The sequence below is a fragment of the Papio anubis genome, chromosome 3 (assembly GCF_008728515.1).
Source record: "Papio anubis isolate 15944 chromosome 3, Panubis1.0, whole genome shotgun sequence".
NCBI classification, from domain to species: domain Eukaryota; kingdom Metazoa; phylum Chordata; class Mammalia; order Primates; family Cercopithecidae; genus Papio; species Papio anubis.
The window spans coordinates 20718551-20739120 of NC_044978.1; the positions used below are offsets into that span (position 1 = coordinate 20718551).

Here is a 20570-nt window from a genome sequence, read left to right on the forward strand (position 1 = left end):
CAGATAAACTTCCAAACTTCTAAATATAAATGCAAATTTGATTGGAAGCTCTCTAATCAGGAAAATATGTTGGGTAAATTTATAATTTCCAGTAATTGCTGGTCTCAATCCCAGCTGAAACCGGGAAGTGAAACAAGTCAAATGCCAAATGACAGATAGTCCTGCAGTTCAAATTATTTCACTTAATAAAGAAAGGGCAGAGGACAAGAAGAGGCAGAGGTGGGAGTCTGAGTGCTGCATGAAGCATCTGAGTCCATTATGTTATTAAATTAATTTTCTTACACCTATTAAAAAAATCAGTGAATTCAGTTTTCAAAGAGAGTCTTAAATACCTGATCTCTTAAAAAGCTTTCTTAATCTTTTCATGGGGAATTGTAACACATCAAAGGCAGGCCTGAAGTGATTTCCACTCTGTCCCTCATAAGCAGAAATACCAATTTCATATCTATTCCTTCACCAGAATGCACCTGCTACCACTAGAAGCCAAATATACCTCACAGTTTTGTTTCTAAGTCACTATGCCATCTGGCTATAAAAGCCCTTGTCTACAGACACCAAAAATAAGAAAGAGAATAATATATAATAATAGGAAAAAGTTGGTTGAGAATCCCATTTTCTAAAAAGGGAAAACTTACTTGTCATTTTAAGCTCTCAAATGTGGATACCTGTGGAACTTACTGTGAATGTTATTCACTGCTAAACAGATGAATATAAATATACATACAATATATATAATGTGGGTTGACCAATAGCTTATGGAAGTCTTACCTTAAGAGAATCTTAGTCCATAAGGAACACTGACATAAATAGCCAGAAAAAACAAAAACAAAAACAAAAAACAAAAACTGGAGTGATGCCTTACCTGGCTTGAAAAAGTTCCCATATGTATTTATTTTAATCTTTTAAAGGCTTTAGTTGACAGAGCCAGGGAAAAGTTCCAGAGTATGTACATTTACACATGCAATCACTTATTTCAGGGAGAAAATATTTTCCTTTTGTGAAAATCTTCTATACTCAGGGAAATGAGTAACTAACACAAAACTTCATTCAAATTTTAATCTTTGTTAATCAGATTAAGATACCCTAATAACTAAAATCAGCACTCAGCACCCCTCCTCTGCTCTCCACCTTTCTATTCAAGTGTGGTCTGTTCTCACAGTTTTACTTATCAATGTTTGATAATTAAAATTCTCAGAAAACATAATTAGAGAGAGCTTTCTACTCTGAAAAAGGTGTGTGAAAGGGAGATTTTATACAAAAAGATCCTTTTTTTTGTACTTAAGAGCCAGGCAAATTTTTCCAGTGATAATTCCTTAATAAAGCTACAGAAGGTTCTTCTCCTTTACCTGGTATGTCTTATTTCCTAGATTTGCTTTTCCCATCCCCTTAAAATATTCTGGAAATAGTATTTTAAAAAGAAAAGAGTATTTTAAAAGAATAGCATCAATAAAAGAGATGGAAAAAGAAAACCAAAAAACTGATGAGGAAAGACTTAAATCCAGTGGAGAAAACATCTTATCTATATATTTTACCAAATCTATTTAGGTACTGTACAGTTCTGCAGCTGTAAAATAATTATTTTTTTCCTACAGTTTAGTTGTCTTGCTCTAGCAAACCAGAATAAGATTTTGGAACAGCCTTTACTCTTTCAGATGCTGAATCAATGTCTAGTAGTAGTCCAAGAGAAAAGAACAGAACTTCCCCAATGGTTTCTCTAGATTTTTTTGTGTGTGTATAAGCAGTATATACCATAGAAAACAAATTCTCTTTTTGATACTATATAAACCATTCCAAAGCACACCTTCTCCATCCCTCCCCAACCCTATCAGCCAGAATGGAATCCCTGTGTTCTTCTTCTTTTTTTTTTTTTTTAAATACCATTGGCATTGCTCATTTGTTCCACCCCCAACCAGATATCTGCCCTTCCTTCTTCCTTTCTTTCCCACTTACTCTCTTCATTCTTAGAAAGGTTTTATGCATAGGAGAAAGCAGTGAAGACTGAATAGAAGGAAGGCCTTTCGTTTTCTCTTTTGTCTCTGGATTCAAATGCTAATATTAAGAGAAATGTTGAGATTCAAGGGTAATAAAATAATGTGGCTGTGTGCAATGCCTCACGCCTGTAATTCCAGCACTTTGGGAGGCCGAGGCGGGCAGATAGCCTGAGCTCTGGAGTTTGAAACCAGCCTAGGCAACATAGGGAGACTCTGTCTCCACAAAAACAAAAAATTAGCCAGGCATGGTGGCATGTGCCTGTGGTTCCAGCTACCCAGGAGGTTGGGGTCTTAGGATTGTTTGAGCCTGGGAGGTCAAGGATGCAGTGAGCTGTGATAACACCATTGCACTCCAGCATGGGTGATGAAGTGTGACCCTGTCTCAAAAATAGTAATAATAATAATAATGATAATAATGTTGTGGACAAATATCAAGAGCCTAAGTCTTAGAAAAAGGAAGAAAGGTATGTGGGTAGCTAATATTCCAAGTCCGGGTCCCAAATCTATCAGTACCGGCTGGCCGTTGTTCAGGAGGTCCTCCTTGAAGCGAAGTTTTCGTTCCAGATCTTGAATAACAGCATCCTTTGTGCCTTGAATTTCCTCATCGGAGGCTATTCTAGCAGTTCTACTGGCCTTCTTTGGAAATCCTCTGCAGGACAAAAACACAAGGCAATATAGTTAGTCGCCAGGCATATAAATCCAAGTCAAACATTCAAGTCCAACAAAGACAGTGCAAGGTGTCAGCATGTCCTCCCACTCTTTTTTATGCTACATCTATTGCAACTATTATGGAAAGAACCATGAAAGCTGGTTCAGGTAACACTAATTAGATCCAGGTTTCAGAGAAGGTTCATATACATTAGGGGAGTATGCCTTAGTGGGTAGGCAGATGCCAAGGATGGCGAAGGCCTACATTTTAGTCTCAGCAAGGCGGCAGCATAAAATGAAAGAATAATATGATTTGTAAGTAGACCTAGGTTTAAAATCCGACTCTATCTTGTATTAAGTTTGTGACCTTGGGCGAGTTTTAAAAAAATATATACTACATATGAATGTTGACAGGAAAATATATACCACATATGAATGTTGAGAGGTTGAAAGTGAACGTATTTCTATCATACTTTTATTCAGTCTTCTAGTGCTTTGTAATCATTATTCAACAATAGTGCCTAGCCCATTTGAAATCAATATTAAGTTTGTTACCTTCCCTTCCATCCCCTTGTATCTGATTTGATTAGGATAGGCCAATGTTATTTGAGGTCTATTTTATACAAGAGGGCTCTGGGAGGTCTGCGGGTCCTGTTGTGCCTGGTGTCCCAAAGCCTCCTGAACTTCTGGTGAGCCCAGGGCTCTTAGGACAGGTGATATCTCACTGCCTCTTTCCTTCCAAAGGCAGCAACAATGACCTGAGCTGTGTGAACCAAGGGTCGTTGGTGCTGGATGCCTGGGGGGTACAGAATCACTTCTGTTGGTGCCTTAAGCAAGTTGCTTCCTATTTTTCTTCCTTTTCTCTCACAGGGCAGTGGACAAAAATTAATGAGAAACAGAATACTAAGCAATGGGGAAATGAATTGACCTATCGCTACCCATATCAACAAAGCTGAACTTCAAAAACAAAGTTCCAGTGGAAAAAAAGCAAGTGACAGAAGAATATATATGATATACTTGTATTTATAAACAGGCAAAAGCAAACCAGTCCCCTGCTACAGCAGTGGTTCTCAAAGTGTGGTCCCTGGACCAGCAGTATTAGCATGACCTGAAGTTGTTAGAAACGCAGATTTTTGGCATCACTCCAGACCTACTGAATCACAAATTCAGAGCTGGGGCCCAGCAATCTGTGTTTTAACAAGTTCTCTAGGTGATATATGCAAAAGTTTTAGAAAGAAATGGAGGGGGAGCATACATACATGGTAAAACCATGAAGAGAAGAGAATGATTGACTCAGAAATTCAGGGTAGCAGTTACCTCTCAGGGAGAGTAGTGGATGCAATTGGGGAGGGTCACATGGGGGCTTCAAAGGTACTAGAAATGGGTAAGAGTTTCATTTTATTAAAGTATACATATAAATTGTATATAGTTCCTTATTTATATTACATACTTCATGATAAGATATTTCTAAGTTTAAAAATTTTACTGCAGGCCGGGTGTGGTGGCTCATGCCTGTATTCCCAGCACTTTGGGAGACCAAGGTGGGTGAATCCTCTGAGGCCAGGAGTTTGAGACCAGCTTGGCCAACACAGTGAAACCCTATCTCTACTAAAAATACAAAAATTAGCTGGATGTGGTGGTGGGTGCCTATAGTCCCAGCTACTTGGGAGGCTGGGGTATGAGAATTGCTTGAACACTGGAGGCAGAGGTTGCAGTGAGCCGAGGTCGCACCGCTGCACTCCAGCCTGGGCGACAGAGCAAGACTCTGTCTAAAAAAAAATAAATATAAAAAAAAATAAAACAAACAAGCAAAAAAACTTTACTGCCAAAGTGTCAAGGCACTGTGTGCCTCATGTCACTTCACTGATACAGTGGAAAACACAAGTAAGGCTAAGGAATGTACCTAAACAGTGGGTTCACCATTTCACCCACCAGTGCTGGGAACAAAACAGCCACTAAGTATGCAGCAGAAACTCTGAGGATCCTGTAAAGACTCTGCCCCCGTCCCTCCTAAGTCACGATGCCAGGCACTCCTGAGGCCTGTGCTCCTGGTCTTCCCAACAGCCGTTCTTTCCTCTTTGCCACTCCCCTTTGTTTCCTTGCTGAATTTTTCCTGATTTTGCTGGGTGTTCACCCTTCAATGTGCTTATAGAAACATGATCCCCCTCCCCAAACTCAGGGGGTAATTAATGTACACCAATTTAAATGATCTCAATCCCCTGGAGAGTGATTAGCTTGGCCAAAGGCATGCGATATAGCCTGGGCCAATGAGAATGGGGGAGTGGCGGGGAGTGAGAGGGTGGCGGTGCTCTAGTTAAAATTCTCTCATCTCTGAAAAGAAACAGAAGGAAGAAATGCCCCTCTTCTTTCACTGGATATCACTGTGTCAGAAATGCAATGTCAAAAGCGGCAGTGTTCACTCTGTAACTGTAAGAGGAGAACCCAAATGTGCCAATGATGATAGACTGAAAAGACGGAGAGTACTTGGGCCTTGATAATGTTTTGGGGGCACTGTCTTAACCTACCACGGAACTGCTCTACCCCAGACTTGTTTCATAAGTCAGTAAACCCTGTAGATCGAATCTCCTTGTAGTTGAGTTTTCTGATACCTACAGTGGAAAATATGCTAACTGATTAAAACCTGCTATTCTAGGTTGGTCCCTTTTAGTCATTTGCCCTGAAGTTCAAATAAGATAACACTAGACTTTACAAACTGATTTTGATATTTAGGGAGACCCTGAGACAGTAAGAACCACAGGAATTATTTATAACTTCGATTTCTAGTACCATGCAATCCTTTAACAAACACATACATAGCTTGCTAGTTTTCCTAAGCCTGGACCCTCCTCCTACTGCTTTACCTGGGGTTGTTATCATCAGTCTTCAGCCTAATGACTCCTTGGAAAGGATGTCCCTGACTAAGCCTGTCCCATTAGTTGTTTTCTTGATAGCATCTATCACTCTGCTATTGCTTTTTCATATTGTCTCTCCCTTACCATGACTCCTTTGTTAATCACAGTGCTGTTAACAGACACTCAAATAATATTTCTGAAATGAGTGAATGGATGTACTGTCTATCTCTACTTCTGATTTCTCTCTCCCCTCCCCTCCTCAGTCAAGAAGACTTGTGCCAGAGCCATGTGAAATCAGACCATATGTAAAAAGTCAGCCTCAGGACAAGTACAAATTATACAATTTTAGATGTAAAGTTCTCTGCATTTGACTACAGCCTTACATCTGAGAACTAGAAGAGCTAGGTTCTGAAGTCATCTTAAAGGTAAACTGAAGACAGCGAGGTCTCCGTTACATCAGCAAGGACTGGGAACACACACGTTCCCATTATTACTGTAAGCCTGTGCGAGGTAAACCATTGCACAACTATGTGCTGACGAGCAGCCTTCGATGACAGAAGGCACCACTGTGTTTTTGCAGGTAGACTACACTGAGAGCTGTGTTCTCAGCACAAATGAGAAAGAAACAGGGGATAGGGGGACCATTAAGGTCAGAACAGGTCATCTCAACAGAGGAGCAGAGAACTGGTTTTTAAAAGTCAGCCACAAGTTCCCTTGGACCAGAAAATATCTATCTGTTCACTGTAGAATAAGTCCTGTTCCTTGGGAAGCATTTCTCAGTATATTTGACTCTTAAAGGGACTTAGAACAACTGCTCTGGAACATTTCATAGAGTTGTCACCTTGGTTTGTGTCCCTGTCACAAGGGTAATTTATCCTTTCAAAGGGTACAATTACAATTAGTCTTTGGCTCAAGTAAACACCCTGATTATTCTTTTCTTTCCTTTTTTTTTTTTTTTCACTCTGTTGCCTAGGCTGGAGTACAATGGCACCATCTCGGCTCACTGCAACCTCTGCCTCCTGGGTTCAAGCAGTTCTCCTGCCTCAGCCTCCTGAGTAGCTAGGATTACAGGCACGTGCCACCACACCTGGCTAATTTTTGTACTTTTAGTAGAGACGGGGTTTCACCATGTTGTTAAGCCTGGTCTCGAACTCCTGACCTTGTGATCCACCCACCTCGGCCTCCCAAAGTGCTGGGATTACAGGCCTGAGCTACAACACCTGGCCTCTATCTTTTAACAAGTCAATTCCCTCAACATATCAAGATTTCCAGTGTTAAGGGCAGTTACTTAATTCCTAATTTCCCACAATGTTAAAGAAATTTTCCTCTTTACTTACAGAATTTAAGGTACTCGTATTTTCTTGGTTCTAAACAATTGGCACAGAAATAAAAATCAATCAACTGAAATATGTTTTTTTCTTTTTATAGACTGGGTTTCACTCTGTCACCCAGGCTAGAATGCAGTGGTGTGATCACAGCTCCCTGCAGCCTTCACATCCTAGGAGGCTCAAGCAATCCTTCTGCCTCATCCTCCAAGTGGCTGGGACCAGAAGTGCATACCACTATGCCTGGCTAAATTTCCATTTCTTGTAGGGACAGGTTCTCCCTATCTTGCCCAGGCTGGTCTCAAACTCCTGGGCTCAAGTGATCTTCCTGCTTTGGCCTTTCAAAGAGCTGGAATTAACAGGCATGAGCCACTGTTCCCAGCTGAAAGATATTTTTAAATATCCAATAGTGATTAGACAAATATTTATAGAGCATCTAGCAGAGCACAGTGCTAGGCCAATACATCAATACAAGCCCTGTTAAGCCTAGAAAAAAAGAGTTGGTTTCTAAGGTAAGTGATTGTTAATGCCTGATGACATCATGGAATTCTATGTATGAAGATTTTATGCATAAAAACGAAAATATATTTTAAAAACCCAAAAGCTTCATCATGATAGTCTGAACACTAATAGTTTTTGCTTCTTAGTACATTTAATTCAAGTTAGTATATTGAATAACTGTAACATTAATTACTTATATCTTCCTTTACTGATCTTTCTTATCTGTTTTTCCACAAAGAAAAATGAGAGAAAATTAGAATTTGGACTAATTTATATGTTTGTACATACATACATAAGTGGTGATGGGAACTGTAGGTTCTTTACCCAAATAGTTAGGTCCTGAAAGAGGACAATTTGTAGCAATGATGACACATGCATTATTTACATTATTTGGTGCCTTGTAGATAGCATGTACAAATACTTGCCTCCATAGTTGGAATGATCATCACAATCTGCTACACAGTTTATATTGCATTCATCCTTGAAGGCTATGAAAATTAGATTCTGAACCTAGAGTTTGCTGTTAGGCCACCTCTGCCTCCTACTAAAATGAATGTGTCCAGCCTATCAAAGATTCTCTTCAACAAGCATGAGCTCCATGACATACTGCATTGCAAATCTGACTTTCTGCAAATGTACGTGGCCGGAGATACGCCAATCTTAGCAGTCAGTACTTGAAATTGAAACTTGAGGGGGAATAAGAAAAGATTCCAGTGGGCACTTATTTACAATGATTAATATTTGAACATTTTTAATTACAAAATGGCAGTTTCATAGAGGCTATATGGTTTAAAAATACAGAGTACTTCATGACTTTGTGTGTCATCCTTGCACAGAGGCCATGCTAATCTTCTCTGTATCATTCCAATTTTAGTATTCACACTGCCAAAGTGAGCACTCAACATTATTTAAGTGAGATAGCAAAGACCTCCCAAATCCTAAAGGATGGTCCTTGATCACAGAGGCTGATAACCAAGTTGGGGAATAAGTTAAGGAACAAACCATGTGGAACCAATTCTAGATGCAACTGGAATAAAAAAGAAACAGAAAACAGTGCCGGCTAGAATGACTGCAGAAAGCTCCATGAAAGAGGCAAGTTCTAAGCCCTTGAAAGATGATAAGGATGTAGACAAGTAGAATGGAGAAGAAGAAGAAATTCAGAGACAGCAGGAATAAAGAAACAGATGTGAGAACCTGCTTTTTTGTTTTGTTTTGTTTTAACCACTTAAAAGCTGTGTCGTTTGGGCTAGTGACCTGATGACCATATGTTTCAGTTTCCTCCTTTGTAAAATGTGGGTATTAACAGCTTGTATCTCATAGGGTCACTGGGTAAACTACATGAGCCAATGTGTACTAAACACTTAGAACAGCGCCTGGTGTAGTAAGAGTGGATCTGAAATATCAGTGGATCAGAAAATATTCAGCATGGAAGTGAGTCAAAGAGACGAGATTGGCTGAGAGAAACAGAATGGAAGAGGGGAAGGAGTTTAAAAAGATACCAAAAATTCTTGACCAGAATTTCCATGAACGTGCAGATATCCCTTACTGATTGCCTTCTCAGTGTTCAACTCTGTTCTAGGTGCTAGAAATATAATGCTGAACTAGGTCACGGTAGTTAGAAAAACTGCATTTTTATGGTGGATATGGCAGAAAGAGATAAGAGGAAAAAAAATGGAAGGCAAGACATATCAGGAGGTGGTAAACGCAATGAAACGGCAGAAGTATGAGTAGATGACTGTATCAGACAGTGTGGTCCATCAGAATTCTGAGGTTGACTCTACAGTGGTGGCCTAAACCATAGGAAGTGGCTGGCTACGTGAGACCTACAGGGAGAGCATGGCAGTGCAGAGGTCCTGTGACCAGAACCAGCCTGGCAGGGCCAACAGATGGGCACTGTGAATGAGGAAAGAGGTATAGAATACAGTTTTCTCACACTTATTCTAATACGGAACCTCTTCTCTTTTTCGGAGCATCTCACTGGACTAATGTAATTCAGAAGCACTTTACGAAATTATGTTAAACACTGAGGACAGGGTTTAGGGGTAGCATGCAACGTGAGAGTTAGAAATAAAAGTGACGTATTTTGAAAGGGGAGGCATGAGGAAAGAAAAGCAATTATAAGTTTTGAGGCAAAAATTTGGCAACTGAGTTTGTTTTCCTATAAAACTAATGCTATGTTAGAGTTTGTAAGATGGTTGTAGTTCTGCTCCCTGAAGTGGCACCTTCCTTTGATAAATGATGAGTAGCAACTCATTAGGAAATAAAAAGAGTGGTGACAAAGAGATAATCTCCTTTTTTTGATGGTTTGTGCAATTAAAAAAATAAAATAAAGTAGTATTCAAAGTTAGTAGTTACCAAAACCAGAACTCTTCACAAAAATCCATACTCAGAGGCAAACTTTAACCAATAAAGCAATTCGTAACAGGCCTCCCGGACTAAATACTTCATTGTATACACACTCAGCCCAACTGTACAAAAAACATTACTGATCTGTTTACTCTGGCTTTAACAGTAAGTCATTTGTCATTTAAAAATAATATTCATGTGGTTATGATAAAAACATCTCAAACATATACACAAGCATCTGGAAGGTAAAGTCTTCCAGATTCAATCACCACCAAATCCCAAGTGGTCTCTTTTTTTGGCTACTGAATAGTCTTGAAAGCATCCTTCCCTTGATATGCCATTGTAGGTCAATTCCGGGAGTAGATTTCAGAAACTCAAATTTCCAGAGCACAATATTGATGTAAGAGATAGGGTACCAGAATCAACCAGAGAATTTAACTATTACAAGTCCTGTTATTCTACTCTTCTCACATTCAGTGAAATCTGATGGTAACTAAATTCCACAACATTTCAGAGGGAGCAAATTCATTAACATGTTGGCATTTAAATATCACTTATATTCAAGAATATAATGCATTAATAAATATATAAAAGAGCCCAAGATATACAAACTGAGTTTTTGTATGTCAATTCTATTTTCCTTTTACTGAATTTTATGGTAAAGCAAAGGCTGCTAAAGTACAAAAAATAGGTACCTGAAGCTCATATTTAAAGGAAAATAGATAACTTTATTCTAATATCAAATTCTCCTCACATTGTATTTTGGGTTCTTTAAAAAAGAAAATGACAAAGGCACATGGGGTTTTTTTTTTTGAGACAGAGTTTTGCTCTGTCACCAGGCTGGAGTGCAGTGGCACAATCTCAGCTCACTGCAATCTCCGCCCCCCAAGTTCAAGCAATTCTCCTGCCTCAGCCCTCCCGAGTAGCTGGGACTACAGGTGCCCACCACCATGTCCGGCTAATTGTTTGTATTTTAGTAGAGACAGGGTTTCACCATGTTGGCCAGGATAATCTCCATCTCCTGACCTCGTGATCCACTGGCCTCAGGTTACTTCTGTTCATTCATTCTATACAACTTGGTACACAGCCGTACAGGTCTGATTTTGAGCTACCCCGGGGCAGAGACATTCAACAGAATAACCCAGTAGCAGCGGATCCTGGAGGCCTCACCTACTAATTTGTTGGTAAATACTTGCCCAGGATTGGATACAACTTGATAAGATACTGGACCCTAATGAGCCCATAATAACACCTCCAACCCCTTCAGGTCAGAGAATGAAAAGCCCCCCGCTATCTGTTTCCCCCAAAATAGGAGAAAGATAGGTATAGTGAGATGTCTGCAAAGTACGTTGCAGCTTGTATCTGTTGGATTCTTTTTCACTGGTTACTATCTAACCACGGTCTTGACTTGAAAACTGTTTAAAATGCCCTGTGTCATGAATCTTAAAGTACAACTAAATTTGTTAACAAAGTTTTCCTTGACTCAGGGGATTCTGATTTGCTGCTTCTACAACAGTTTTCTTTAATCAAGAAATGTTAGAGTTATTTGAGATGAACCTAAGTCATGCTATTCTCTCCTTGCTCAGGCATTTTTTCCAGAACCCTGGGAAATCCCGTCACCTCTTGAGTAACAATGATGACAGTGTCCCCACCTACCTGCTTCCTATCAGGGAGAAAGAGAGGGACAATGAGATAATGCCCATAAGGAGCTGTGGGCCTATATAATAAAAGCTCTCATTAGTACATCTGTATAAAAGCTCTTATTGACACATGCTCTTGTGACAAAGATGGGGCAACATTTCAAACCAAAGCCCTGCTTATATAAAAGAGGCAGTTAAGAACATACAACATTGTGGCCCCGTGGCTATGTGGCACTCCCTTATGAGCACAGATTCCAAGAATGTGAAGATGGCAAATGAAACAGTGCCAGTCTGGTTCCAGAGATGGGTCTGATCTGATTCACCCTTCAGACTTAGTACAGCTGCTCAGAGACCAGCAGAGGCAGTACTGCCACACTATGCCTGTCGGCACTGCCAAATCTTCTGGGTTTCTTCCATCTCTTAGGGCTGATTTACTATGTGGAGAAACATGGTTACAGCAATGGAGGCTGTAACACCAACTTACCAGCAATAGTGAGGGGAGTAGAATACATTAATTTTATAAAAGTACAAACAGATTTCTCTCTAAGGCATGCTCTCCTTACTACCTCCATCTAAAAGGGTTTATCAACTTAGTATTTATATCTGTCGACAGCTTTTAGCAGGGCAATATTTTCTTTGCCAGTGACCCCAGTAAATTTGGGGAAGATGCAGCATAAAGGAAGAAAGGCATTTGAGGAACTGTATGTATAGAAGTTCCCCAGACCGCAGTCAACCTCTCTCCAGCTCACAACAGCAGCATGCAGTTGGTTGACTGCGGTCTGGGGAACTTCTATACATACAGTTCCTCAAACGCCTTTCTTCCTTTATGCTGCATTTTCCCCAAATTTACTGTCCTTTGCCTCGACTTTGTGGTTTATCACTGACATCCATGACCTTTGTTCCCTGCTTTGACCTCTGCTACACAAACATATGAGAAACAGAACCTTATCTCCACCGACTGTTTAGAAACTTAGTACTTACTAACCTTCCTGTTTACAGTTTAAATAAGAACAATGCGAAACAAACAGAATAAAACAGCAAGTATGCAAGTGATGATTAAGAAAACTAAGAGGGGCTGGGCACGGTGGCTCATGCCTGTAATCCCAGCACTTTGAGAGGCCGATGTGGGCAGATCACATGAGGTCAGGAGTTTGAGACCAGCCTGGCCATCATGGTGAAACCTCATCTCTACTGAAAATACAAAAACTAGCTGGGCGTGGTGGCTCACACCTATAATCCCAGCTATTTAGGTGGCTGAGGCATGAATTGTTGGAACCCAGAGGCGGAGGCTGCAGTGAGCTGCAATCGCACCACTGCATTCCAGTCTGGACAACAGAACAAGACTGTCTCAAACAAAAAAAAAAAAAGAAAGAAAACTAAGATATTGGAAATTTATATTTAACATTTTGGTAAAACAAGGCAGGTTAAAAAAACCTAATGAATTTCTACTTCATTGCATTATATGTAATCAATCTACTTGTCGGTACTTGATATATATGGCAAAACCATCCAGCTAAAGAAATAACACTTATAAATGAAACTGAATATATACATCTTACGATAACTTGGCAGTTCCTGCAAGTTCCAGGATGCCAAAGCCATGGTAGCCCTGATAGGGACACTCAGTCTTTAGCAAATTATTTGGATTATTATGATAAACAAAAATAGTAACATTTTTGTTTTTAATTCAGAATGCAAATGACAGATCCCATAGTATGCCAGAGGAAAAACATGTTTCAAAAGACATATGTATCAAACCAAAATAATGAATTCTTCAAGTGTGTGTGATTTAGCAACAGGAAAATTCCTTGAGGACAAAACGGTAACCACATAATAATGGCTTACTGGGCTGGCACGGAGCTAAAAATCTGTAGTCTGGGATTTCCACTTCGATGTCACAGCACTTACCTATCTTTGGGTACAGTTTTCCATGGCCACAAAATCAGCATGACTTCTCCATTAATTTTTTTAAAATGGCAGGAACGACTGGACTCTTGTGGTAACAATTATAAGCTATTTTGACTCCATAAAATGAGTCACTTTGAAAGATGGTGACAAGAAGCAAGTGCTCCTGTTACTTGAAGTAAGCCCTTAAAACTGCTTAAGGTTTCAAAGTCACAGATCAGCACAAACTGCTGTTCCTACTAAAAATGATAAATGGCACAATCATTACCACCTTTGCCAAAGTAATCTTTGATCAAATTCTTTATGAGAAATATTAGAACAGATTATTTACAGTACTCCTTTTCCTGGGAAGCAAGACTTGGTATCCTTTTAATGAGAGAGGAGGAAAAGGTGTCATGCAACAAACTCTAGCTCTTTGGGTCTCTCTAATAGCTTCTTTGTACCAAGATAATACACTTCCTTTTCTAACAGCTAAATTAAAGCTCAAAGAGAAAAAGCAGGGAAGAAAGACAAAGGTTCTCCTCAGACAAGTTGACTGACAACTTTTAACAGAAGTCCATTATCACATCATTACTATATTTGGCTCCTTTATTGGACTTGTTTCTTTACATAATCATTTGACTGTGTTTCGTCCAATAAGGATTTGAGAAGAAGGCAGATTTCAAATTCATGTAATCAACATTTAGGAAGTGCCCAACAAAAGCAGCAGTGCTAACTGAAGCTGCCTGGTACACCTCGTCGAGGCCCGACATAGAAATGCTGGCCTTTAAGGTGGCAAAAGTATATCCTAGCAATGGAACACTTTTATAGATGAATGAAAATAACTTGAATTCTAAGATCTTCTCCTGTTTACTCTTTAGTAGAGTTTCCTTCTTTTTCTCTCTGAACAATAGTATGCTTCTGGCAAACTCTGAAGCAGGATTTCAGCAGGAAGAGTTGAGATATGGGTGCTGGCTTAACCTTTGCGAGCACTCACTCATTTCTGAAGTCTTCAGTAAACTGAGTAAGTGCTAGCTTTTACTCATTTTACTCTTCAACCAAACATACCAAACACCTGTACTGTATTTCTTTTGAGGAGTTTACTGTACTTCTGTGGTCGTTATTTATCCTCAAAGATTTCCCATTTTAAAGACCTCATAGGGCTGCCACATCATCACTGTGAGGTAAGGAGAGACATATTAGATTACCTGCAAGCAGAAACAGACAGAGGCGGCATGTGATGGATCTCGAGATCACAGGCCAGGGACAAAACTGCATCATCATTTCTCCACTAGGTTGCATACACCCTCATTTATCTACATTCCAGTCAATCACTAGATTCACACAAAGGCTTATTTCTTAAATCTGTTAATTTAGGTTTTTCAAAAACACTAAGTGTATACTTAATAACCAAACTCCTTCGCACCCATTGTAATGCTGGCATGAAATATTATAATAAAACACATAGTTTGGTGGTGAGAGCATGGATTCCTGTCTCGGTTTAGTGGCCATGTGACCCAGGGCAATTTATTCAACTCCTAGACTCCTGGGTATTTAACTGGGGCGATGCTACCTCTTAGGAATGTAGTATGGACTGAAATAGTATACGGGAGTTGCTTAGCACAGTGCTCGATAAACGGTAGCTAAGCCCCTCCCCCGTCATAATTATTAAGAGAGCACTGCATAGAGTTTGAATAGTTCCTCATGAGAATCTCATATTAGTTCAGACGAAAAAGTTCTGATTTTGATCATGTCAAGTGGCCACGCAAGAATCACTGAGTCAAATTGCCGTTAAGAATTTTTACATCGCATGGAGGGAAATGTGTGAAATGTTACTGAGGTGCTCTGGGTTGCAGGCTGATGGGCGCACGTGTATGGGGATGTGGGAGCCCCAGGGCGACCCGAGGCGGAGAGGCAGGGAGCGGAGGCCTGCGGCTGTTACTCACGCGGGGGTGACACCCTTGGGCAGCCCCAGGGCGTTGACGGCCGCCGGCGGCGGCTGCGAGGGCAGCAGGGCGCTGAGGAAGGCCGCGGGCGTCTGGCTGTGGCCGAAGCGGGTGGCGGGAGAGCAGTGGGACGCCTGCCCCGGGCTCGGGAGCGGCGGTGGTGGCGGCGGCAGTGGGAACACGTCGGGCACCGGGAAGGCAGCCGTGGGGCTGAAGACCGGGGGCGGCGGCGGCGGGGGAGACGGTGAGGAGGAGCCCCACGGGGCCTCGGGCTCGGCGCCGAAGGGCTGCGCGAAGGGCGGCATGGGCGCGCGGCCGAACTGCCTTGGCGTCGGGGACATGGGCGACGGGAGGCTGGACGAGCTGGGGCTGGAGGCCGGCGTGCCGTGGCCCGACGCGGGCCCGAGGTTCTGCGCGGCGATGAACTGCTTGGGGCGCGCGTAGTTGAAGGAGCCGGAGGACTGCATGGCGGGTGCGGAGCGGGAGGCCAGCGCGCTCATGGGCTCCGGGGACGCGGGCGGCGTGCAGGCCGCGAGCTCGGGGAAGGCGGGCGGCGGCGGGAAGGGCGGCGAGGGCGGCGCGCTGCGAGGGGCTGGCGGAGGCTGCCGGGCGCCGGCCTCCTGCTCCAGTCGGATTTGGTTCTGGAGTTGCTGGATCTTCAGAGGGTCCCTGTGGGGAGAGAGAGAAGTGACACCTTCAGAGACGGAACGGCAAGGAACGTGCATTCCAGGAGTGAGCTCAGCTTGTGAGCATCGCCTGGCACTTAGGCCAGCTGCAGAGAACACCCAGGGAATGGGCACACATAGCAGCCCGAAGTGTGGTGCCAGCAGTTCATTCTGGACCAAGCGCTAAGTCAGTGAATTATGCTCGCCCATTTCACTGTCTCATTTAAGTTTCACATAAGGTGATCCCAACCAGTTTACAAATCCTGATGGCAACTTTGTCTGACTTCCAGGAGCCATATTTTGTTTTTAACGGATCAAGAAATATTAAGAGAAAAACATTTCGACATCAGTTCTCAATCCTCTCATTCATAGTCAATTTTTGGTAAAAGAATTCTATCAAAATGAGAACGTTAAAAGCAAAAAAAAAAAAAAAAAGAAAAAATGTTGAAGTTATATTTGGCAGATTTAGGTGAGTCCAATTTGCCTACTTCAGTGCTGTCAACTCTACATTCAATAAATACCGCAGGTGGATTTAAAGAAAATTACTTTAATCTCTACATTTGTCCCCTAAGAAAGTCTTTATGCAAAATTTTAGTAGTAAAATGAATTGCCAATTTCTTACACAAACCTTAATATACACTGATATTGCATGTTATTTCAAACACATGTAAACGAGTAACATCTATAACAGGTAGGTGTTCAATAAACAATAGGAAAATATTTTATAATAATGTATACTTAATTCCCCAAATATTTACCATTGATAAGAGATAGTTCAAATTTTTATTTCTGAAATAAGAGTAAGCAGCTAGCAATGATCTAATAGCTCACTCTTTTACTCCACAACTTTGCTGTATCCAGGATGTTTTCCTTTATTCACATGAGGTAAACATAGGGACCAATAGCTGTCACAAGAAACTTCAACTTCAGGTGGCACTATAACAAGCAGATAAAACAAGTATCTATGAATAGACAATAAACCTTTTAAAACTAAAAATCAGACCCCAAAACTTTCTTATCCATAGGCAAAAATCAAGCCTTCAGAGACTCAGCAACACAAAGAATTGAAGCGGCCAATAAAAAGTGAAAAAATGTCTAGGTCTTTTCTCAAGTATCATGAGCTGTGGGAACATCAGCAAGTTCTAAACTCTGTTCTGTGTCTTCTGTTCCCTTCTGTAATTATCCAGTAAAGTGATTACAATTAAATCCATGACAAGACAGACACATTTTCTTGGGAACTGAAAGGTGTAATGAGGAGATGGTTCTATGTTCTTAATAGGTACAGAGCATCAAATATTTGAACAACAAAGAACTTTGTGGGATCCTATTGAACTTGAGTGTTTTAAAAGTAGCCATGTCACTGCAGGGATTCACCACTGCCCTGAAGTTCCAGATGTCTATGTGGTTTGGGTAGACTGTCCAAGCACATCTGCTCTTGCATTCATGCATTTAGAACTGGCCCAGGAATAGAACTCATAAAAACCACCCACTAGCTCTAAAATCCATTATCCAGCACTCTCCATTCTGAGTCCCCAAATGCTTCATCTCCCTGCCTTTGCTGTCTCTTTTACATTTCCTCACTAGGGCAGCATGCATCCCTGTCCCAGGATGTTTACCATCAACACTCTTCCACACCCTTCAGCTGACCTCTGCATCTGGATTGGAAGCCATCTGTGTGGCTCTCCTCAAAGGCGCTGCTCCCCTACTCTGTCCCCACCTGGGCTCACAATGGCCAAAGCCACAGCTGTGTTTTAAGTATTTTAGGCTTGGCCTGATGTCAGCAAATTGCTGTGTGTGGTGGCTCTGCTGAAGTAGCTACAGACATCATATCATGCCCTGTACCTGATGTGAGGATTCCCTGACCCCAGGATTAGGGAGTGCCTCTTGAGAGCCAGTCTTCAAAGAAACCAGGGCAGGAAAGCCCAGACCATGACTATATTGGTTCTAAACTTCTCTATGGGTCAACCTATTCATTCGGGCATTAAAAAGAACCACCATGTTTGCTAACCCAAGTGGGCTTAAAGCTGTGGAAGTGCTATCTTTAGTATGAAGTGACAGTTTAAGAAATTATTAATGTAGCATTTCACAAGAAATGAATGGGCATTCTAGTGATTTGGCTGCTAGTATATACTGCAGTGAAGAACTGTGCTAGAGTTTTGACTTCCCCATTTTTCAGTGGTTCAGTGAAGCATGAAGAATATAATATGCAGGGAATGGAGGGGGTGGGGAAAAGGAGCACAAACACATCTTTTGAATTTTAAAGTGTCTGACTTTATTTCTGTGCAAATGATAATCTTTTAAATACCTGAGTTAAATGAATTTCCTGTCTGGAATGTGATGTGATGAAATGCACAATTTTACCATTTTCTTCTTCCTCATTAAGCTATTTTTAGAAAAGTTGATTTTCACAGAGATAAAAAAAGGCCGAAAGAATGAAAGGTACCAGAAACGCAAGGTTGCCTATAGCTTTTGGAAATTACTTAGAAGTTATTTGTCATAGGAAATTCATTACTTCTTTAGTTTCTTCATTTTTTTTTTCTGCTGTCTTTTCTCTGAAAAAAAAAAAAGAAACTGAACTTTTTGGAAATACTAGCCAGCTACTAGCTTGTGGGGTCATTGTGAGAATTAAATGATGAGCACAGTGCCTGGTTCGGAGTATGAGCTCAATAAATTATCTTTCTCAGCAGAAGAGAATCCTATCAATCCTGGTTACTTTACAAACCAGACCTTTTAAAACAGGAACAATGTTTAATTATTGCAGGGGGTTTCTCTTCACCTATTTCCATTGCAAGTGACTAGCAAAGGAACAGCAGTGGCAGGTGGGCCGATGGGGAACTGGGATGGGGCTGTCTTGAGACCAGCTAAGATGGCTGGTTTTAGCACTGCTCCTCCCCCTTCTCCTCATCACGAAGCCGCAGGGCACTTACCATGTGCCTAGCACTGGAGACACACACCAGCCCTAGGAGGCAGGGATTGTTATCCCCATTTAAAAAATTCACCATCAGTTAGTGAGGTCAAGTAACGTGTCCAAGGGCAGAACCTGGATGTGAAGGGCTGGCTGGCTCAGAAGGCCTGGTGCTACATCATTCTCTACAGAGTGCTCAGGAAACAAAAAAGGTTTGTTAAAATGTTGGCTGTTATTACTACATATCACTTTTTCTCTGGGAAACTGCAACCCAAGTTTAAAATAAATGATGTGAAAGTAAACTTCCGCAAAACAACTTTTATGTAAATTGGAAATTCCTGGTGTGTCTCTCTGGAGCAATATCTCGATTGCAAGTGATTTATCCCCTGCTCATAATAATAAAGAAGGGGTGTTCATAACCATCTAGAAAAACTCTTGAGATCACAAAGCTGAAAAACATTTGTGATCTATGAATAAATATGCTGTTGGTTTATATGCTTTCTTTCATATTTGACTGTGTGATAGAAGCCACTGTATGAAGAACTACAAGACTGTATCCTCTGAACCATAAGCTCCTCTGGTCCTGATATTTATAAGCACTTTAAAGGTAAGGAGGGTAACTTTTGGCATCTTCACAGCACCTGGCCAAACACTAAACATGGTGGACTCATCACTGTCAATGATAACAATGATATAAATCTCTTACTGCAATTTCTGTACCCCATTGGGTTCATCAGGCATATTCCATAGGACATTCCTATACTAGGAGGGTCCCATATTGGACTGGGAAATCTTAAGAATTTTCAAATGAAGGTAGGTAAGTGAATCAGGGGTAAGCTGGTAGGTGTTCCCACAATATATTCCCATGTGGCTAAGATTAGCTCAGTATCATATGCATGAGACTTCAATGTATCAATTCTGGGAATGTATAAAATAGAAAATAGAACTCCTACAAGGGCTTCCCATTCAGATAGTACCGGTTCAGTTTCATCTATAACTTTATTATAGTAATGCTTCAATTGTCTTTTAAAATTCTATTACTTATAGCTCAATTGATATCTTCATATCACAGAAGCTAGGTCCACTGCATGAAGGTCAATATCTAACAACTTGATTTGTTTAGCACTAACTTATTATTGCCCCTTGGGAAAAGGTATATAAATCACAATCTTAAGAATAATCATTTACACAGTAAGGATTAATAAAAGACAAATGAGAATGTATTGCACTAGACTTATAGGAGGTTGTAAGCACAAAAATAATTAAAATACATTCCCCTAAGGTTAGGGGAGAAGGCAGGGATAAAAATCTGGATTTTCTAGAAAGTACCATAAACAAAAAAATGCAAGAATTAAATTAAAATTGATTACTGCTTGGGAATATGTATAAGTTTAAAATGTATTGCAAAAGGACACAGGTTTCTTTACAAAGCCCTATTTGTTGACCTTCAGTGCATTCTGAACCTTTTGTAAATTGTGTGACCTTCCAAACAAAGCCAGAACGGAACACAATTATGGAGGAGGGTTCAAGGGAGAAGTGACCTGAGTGAAATCAGCATACGACTTGAGTCTCTTTTAGAGAGACTTTTCCTTTGTACTTAGAATAAGAGCCATATTTGGCTCTGCCACAGAAAAACAGTAGCTTTGTATGTCTTCATGCATAAAGTTGATCTCTATTTGAAGTCATTCCATGTACCGAGAAAGAGAGAGAGAGAAGGAGCAATTGAAATTGATGACCAATTCCTAATCCTCCTGGGAACTTCTCTGGAATATCAAAGGATGGCTGAGTCTCTCATGTAACATAAGGAATAGGAATGAGAGGTGGGGAGATGGTGTTCTTCAAGGGTCAGTAGCAATGTGAACTGTTT

The 20570-nt window shown here is 40.9% G+C and overlaps 1 protein-coding gene and 1 non-coding gene across 15 annotated transcripts in view; both read right to left on the reverse strand.

Annotated features, from left to right (window-relative positions):
- PALLD (palladin, cytoskeletal associated protein) overlaps nucleotides 1-20570 on the reverse strand; it is a 431565-nt gene that overhangs the window by 34416 nt on the left and 376579 nt on the right. For 11 of the 14 annotated variants that reach the window (XM_031663998.1, XM_009207839.4, XM_031663997.1 and 8 more), the window contains 2 exons: nucleotides 15134-15802; nucleotides 2505-2640 (listed from right to left, as the gene is read on the reverse strand). In XM_031663998.1, coding sequence (XP_031519858.1) covers nucleotides 2505-2640; nucleotides 15134-15633 — 636 coding nt within the window. In that variant the 5' untranslated portion in view covers nucleotides 15634-15802. The remainder of the gene's footprint in view (nucleotides 1-2504; nucleotides 2641-15133; nucleotides 15803-20570) is intronic. The other 3 variants (XM_009207837.4, XM_017959196.3, XM_017959197.3) reach the window with 1 other exon arrangement.
- On the reverse strand, nucleotides 8109-8211 carry LOC116274243. The gene has a single exon (XR_004182880.1). It is a non-coding gene; the product is annotated as a U6 spliceosomal RNA (small nuclear RNA).